At 38.3% G+C, this 5,045-nt stretch overlaps 1 protein-coding gene across 1 annotated transcript; it reads left to right on the top strand.

Annotated features, from left to right (window-relative positions):
* Nucleotides 1–1,078: 1,078 nt before the first annotated feature.
* Nucleotides 1,079–4,721, top strand: LOC117919136 (probable hexokinase-like 2 protein). Its single transcript, XM_034836230.1, has 9 exons — nucleotides 1,079–1,401; nucleotides 1,477–1,627; nucleotides 1,937–2,116; nucleotides 2,740–2,814; nucleotides 2,953–3,108; nucleotides 3,183–3,281; nucleotides 3,368–3,498; nucleotides 3,701–3,782; nucleotides 4,016–4,721. The coding sequence occupies exons 1-9, from the start codon at nucleotides 1,130–1,132 to the stop codon at nucleotides 4,337–4,339; spliced, it is 1,470 nt and encodes a 489-aa protein (XP_034692121.1). The 5' UTR covers nucleotides 1,079–1,129; the 3' UTR covers nucleotides 4,340–4,721.
* The last annotated feature ends 324 nt before the right edge of the window (nucleotides 4,722–5,045 follow it).

The following is a 5,045-nucleotide window of genomic DNA, read 5'->3' as shown; positions in this document are numbered from 1 at the left end:
GGTATTGTAATGATACTTAAAAAAAAAAAGTTTGCTCTATTAAATAAGAATATAAATAAAAATGTCAATATATAAAGACATGTTGGATTGTGAAACTTAAATCAATTTTATTACGCTTAATAAAAAATGCTTAAAGTTGAGTTTCCGGTTGAACTCATAAGATTAAAAATGTATAGATTAATTTTTTTATTTGATGATTAATAAGTTTACCCCAATTATATATTTGATTTTTTTGTACAACCAAAATTTAAAGGATAGTAAAAGTTCCACTGTTATATTTCTTATATTTTTTTTATTAATGGATTCTTTGATATTCATGTATTCAATGAACATATGAATCACATTGGTATATTAAAAATATTATATTTTTCTTTATTTTTTAGTAATATGTATATGATTTGGTTAACGAGACATTAATAAATAAGAATATAATACAAATAATGGGAAAAAAATAAGTTTTGATAAATACCACAAAAAAAAAAAAAAAAAAAAAACGTGCTTCAATATTGTAGACAAATCCTATCAACTATTTGACCATAAATCAAGGCTTTGGGGGCCTTAGGTGGTGGCTATCTTTGGACTTGCGACAAGGGAGAAGACTCCGTTGATTAGAGAAGTAATAACTAGCTTCAACTTCGATAAGTGAGGAATCAAGAAAAGTGAAAAAATAGTTGATAAGTGAGGAAAATAGGATGACGAAGTTGATTCAAGGACAAAAATACTCAAGTGGTGGTACCATAGAAATTGATATTTGGGCCAGAATTTGACAAATGGAAAGAACTTTTGATATGTGCAGCACCTCTTTATAGACTTTCTGCTCACCCAACTTTCGTTCTTGTGGATTTCACACATGAATATTTAAAATTATAATTGATCTAAAAATATACTCAACTGCATTTTCATTTAGGAGGACTCAGAAGTGCACTGGACTGGGCCACTGGAAGCCCACATGATAAGAACCAAATCCAGGTGGGCTCACTTTTCATGGGCTTGGACCCATGATACTCGTTCTCCCCTGCATGAATATCGGGCTTCAGTTACATGTGGTTTCATACTTTCATGGGGAAGGAAGCAAAATCTGAGAGAAAAGAAAGTGTTGGTCGTTGACAACTTCACATATCGGAGAGAAATGAGGAAGGCGGTGGTGGTTGCAGCAGTGACCACGGCGGCAATGGCAGCGGCGGTGGCGGTGCTGTGGAGTCGTTGGAAGCAGGAGAGCGAGCGACAGTGGAGGAAGACTCGACGCATTCTGCGTAAGTTTGCAAGGGACTGCGCCACTCCTGTCTCCAAGCTTTGGCTGGTGGCCGATGCATTGGTGTCTGACATGAATGAAGCGCTCACTTCTCAAGAAACCACCACCCTAAATATGCCCATCTCCTACGTTGCTTCACTTCCCTCTGGGTACTCTTTTTTCCCTTCTGTTTCATTCATTTTGTACATGTTATATGTTTATATACAATAGATCAATGGTGGCAGGGATGAGGAAGGATTGTACTATGGGTTGAATTTGAGGGGATCCAATTTCTTAATTCTAAGAGCCCGACTTCGGGGGAAGAATGAGAGCATATCTGAACTGCATAGGGAAGAGATTTCTATCCCCTCCAATGTCATGGGTGGTACTTCTCAGGTAAATTTTACAGGCTTGATAATGGCAACCACAAGTCAGGAATGATATTGTTATGATGAAAATAACGTTGCTTAGGCAAGCGATTTCAAGGTTATATTTCCTCATTTTAACTTCTTCCCAATGCCTTTTTGGTGACGCTTTGGTTAATCATATGTCATGAAGCTTAACTAGTACGTAAACTTTTGCTTTGTTGGTATAGAGATTAGATAGTAGGCAGTCATTCTTTCTTTAAGTTGTTTCAGCACCTTGATAATTGGATATTTGCTAGTTTTATGTAGTAGTGATGAATTAAATCATTTCTTCCTCCAGGAATTGTTTGATTATATCGCCCTGGAGCTAGCAAAGTTTATCTCAGAACATGAAGTGACCACTGATGATACACCTGATAGACAAAACGCTTTGGGTTTTATCGTATCATACCCTGTGGACCAAGCTGCAGCCTCCTCTGGTGCTGCCATTAAATGGAAGAGTTTCTCTGTTACTGACACAGTTGAGTGTGTGTTCTCTATTTTTTTAGTTCTTTTTTTTTTTCCCCCTGGTTAGGATCATTGAAAAATTAATTTGGAGACCAGTAATTATAAGAACCTACATGCCAAAGAAGTCCTTCCCCTGTTTCTGGGCATTGTTCCCAAGTTAAAATCTACCAGAAGTCAAATAGCTTTTTAAACTCAATAAGAGCAAGAAAGTGCCTAATATGGAAGTGTTATGGCTTTAGCTTCAATTTAACCTTCTAAATGGAACCAAAAACAAACATGATCCCAAACAGAGCCTATAATTAAGCTAAGGCCTTTTATTATATATGAAAAAGAGTTCCTCCAATTTAACACATCTTGTAGAAGACTAATCTGTTACAAGGCTACAGTCATTCTTTAAGTGTAATCGCAGGTGGGTTCTGCACTTTGTCTTGCGCTCGAACAACCTAACCAGTTAAAAATGTTGGATGACTGGGACCTGCAGCAAAACATGTAGTATACTTTAATTGTATGAGTATCAGGAACTTCCTAAATTGCAATACATTAAAGTCCTAAATCTTGAACATGAACTCTGCTATCAAACTATGATTAATAAATGTCACTTGCATGCTGCATGCTGACATATTTCAATGAAATTAGGCTGGGAAAGCATTAGCAAGTAACTTCAACCGGGCTCTTGAGAAACACGGCGTGAACTTGCGTGTTTTGCAATTGGTAAGCAGCTCTGTTAGTTCTTCTCTGTATGTTGCTTAGCTCCAACTCTGGTATATATGCAAATTTACTACATAATGATCCTTGTTATTATAGAAGTGGTGGGTTGTCTAGTTTTATTCATGTAAAGGCCTTAAGCAGGTTGAAGATGCTATAGGACATTTGGCTGGAGGTAGATACTACAATAGGGACACCGTGGCTGCAATTACTCTAGGCATGGCCACAACTGCTGCTTATGTAGAACCAACACAAGCAGTTCCTGAATATCAGAGCTCATCAAACAAGTCAAGCGAGATGGTAGGTAACTACTGGGTATTGGTTTGCCTAGCGATCAGTTAAAGAATGGTTTATATGTATGCTTATGTTTGCAGGTTATTAGCATGGACTGGGGAAACTTCAATTCCTGCCATCTTCCAATCACAGAGTTTGACACTTTTTTAGATGCTGAAAGCTCAAATCCTGGTAGCCGGGTATGGGAACTAAAGTTTTTCAGGTGTCTCTCCTTTGATACATCTACATTTGCTGCATTTTATCTCTGGATCTTCTTTTATCTCAGATTTTCGAAAAGCTCACTTCAGGAATGTATCTGGGAGAAATTGTGCGAAGAGTCCTACTGAAGATGGCCCAGGAAACAGCTCTATTTGGGGAGGATGTGCCTCCAAAACTCAGAACTCCATACTTATTAAGGTTCAGAAAAAAAAAATTAATTTTGATGAACGGTTTCTAATCAACTGGACCATGTTTTGTTCCTTTATGATCTTAGAAAAGAAAGTACATGAGAATTATATAGTGGGTGCAGTCCATTGATACCAAAGACAGAATCTGTGAATTATATAGAAAAATTAGTACATCCATTGGTTTATAAATTCTGATTTGTTGTTCGAAATAGGTCACCTGATATGGCTGCTATGCATCAAGATACATCAGAGGACCATGAAGTTGTTCACGAGAAGTTGATGGAAATTTTCAGGGTAATGTTTGACTACAGTGCATCAGATGGCTAATTTTTGTTTTCTGTCATCTGCTTCCACTCTGAAACTTCATATTAAAAAACTTGGGTCTGCTAGTATGTTAGAGATGCACATATACCAATCGAAAATCAGAAAAAAAAAATCATTAGTTCTTGACTGTTATGATATGCATACTATTTACAGTTGAATTATTTAAGTTCTTGTCCTTTTCTTATTTTACTTAATCAACCCAGATCACGAATTCAACTCCACTAGCAAGAGAAGTGGTAGCCGAGGTATGTGACATAGTTGCAGAACGTGGGGCTCGTCTTGCTGGAGCTGGCATTGTGGGAATCACAAAGAAGCTTGGAAGAATTGAGAACAAGAGAAGCGCGGTTACAGTGGAAGGTGGGCTTTATGAGCACTACCGAGTTTTCAGAAATTATATGCATAGTAGCGTTTGGGAGATGCTTGGGAACGAGCTATCAGACAATGTAGTTATTGAGCATTCTCATGGTGGCTCCGGAGCTGGAGCAATCTTTCTCGCTGCTTCGCAGACCGCCGAACCCAATTCCTGATGCTTCAATAACCGGAGACAACATAACAATTAAGGCTGTATCTGAAGCAACTTCTGGGAAAAATCACTCATATAGACAACTTTAGTACAACTCTCTGCAAGTCGATATACCATCATGTTTGCATTCATCAGCTTCTAGAAAATTCATGGGTAAAATGATTATCAATGTCTAGCTTCTAAGAGAAGTTAAAAAAGGATAATGTTGGAGTTACGTGCCCAGTTGTATTTTTCAAACTGGGAAACAAGCCAAGAGGCCAGTTGAGCAAACAGTGGTCATCCTAGGGATGCAACTTCGGAAGAAAAGGACTGCACATGGACCCCTAATTCACCTCATATAATGGGAATTCTTCAATATTGTAGTATACCAACATGACAAATAATCTAGTTGTGCTGTGCTGAGGAACAATGGTAGTAACGTCTAAATGAATTCAAGAATCCAGCTTCCACTAGTACCAGCTGTTGAAAAGGATGCAATATAGAAATGTTTTTCCTCATTTTTCTCTGTGGGGAGCAAATGGAATTTCTGCGGTACACTCACATGGAATGTGAGGCTTGTAGGGACCCATCCCTGATGACACGTAGCACGCGATCCTATCCGGAGTATCCCCATCCGGATTTCCTCAGGAGTGCACATGACGCGCTTCTCCTATCCGGACTCCCTGAAATAGAAGTACACGGGACTCGCAAAGCATCACATCCGGACCGCC

The sequence above is a fragment of the Vitis riparia genome, chromosome 7 (genome assembly GCF_004353265.1).
Source record: "Vitis riparia cultivar Riparia Gloire de Montpellier isolate 1030 chromosome 7, EGFV_Vit.rip_1.0, whole genome shotgun sequence".
In the NCBI taxonomy this organism is placed as follows: Eukaryota; Viridiplantae; Streptophyta; class Magnoliopsida; order Vitales; family Vitaceae; genus Vitis; species Vitis riparia.
The sequence above is the reverse complement of the archived record's forward strand: the minus strand, read 5'-3'. Positions and strand labels throughout refer to the sequence as shown.

Coding starts and splice junctions, on each gene's coding strand:
- LOC117919136 (XM_034836230.1), top strand. CDS start 1,130: ATGAGGAAGGCGGTGGTGGTTGCAGCAGTGACCACGGCGGCAATGGCA. Junction 3,109..3,182: donor CAAACAAGTCAAGCGAGATG/GTAGGTAACTAC, acceptor TTATGTTTGCAG/GTTATTAGCATGGACTGGGG. Junction 3,282..3,367: donor GCTCAAATCCTGGTAGCCGG/GTATGGGAACTA, acceptor CTTTTATCTCAG/ATTTTCGAAAAGCTCACTTC.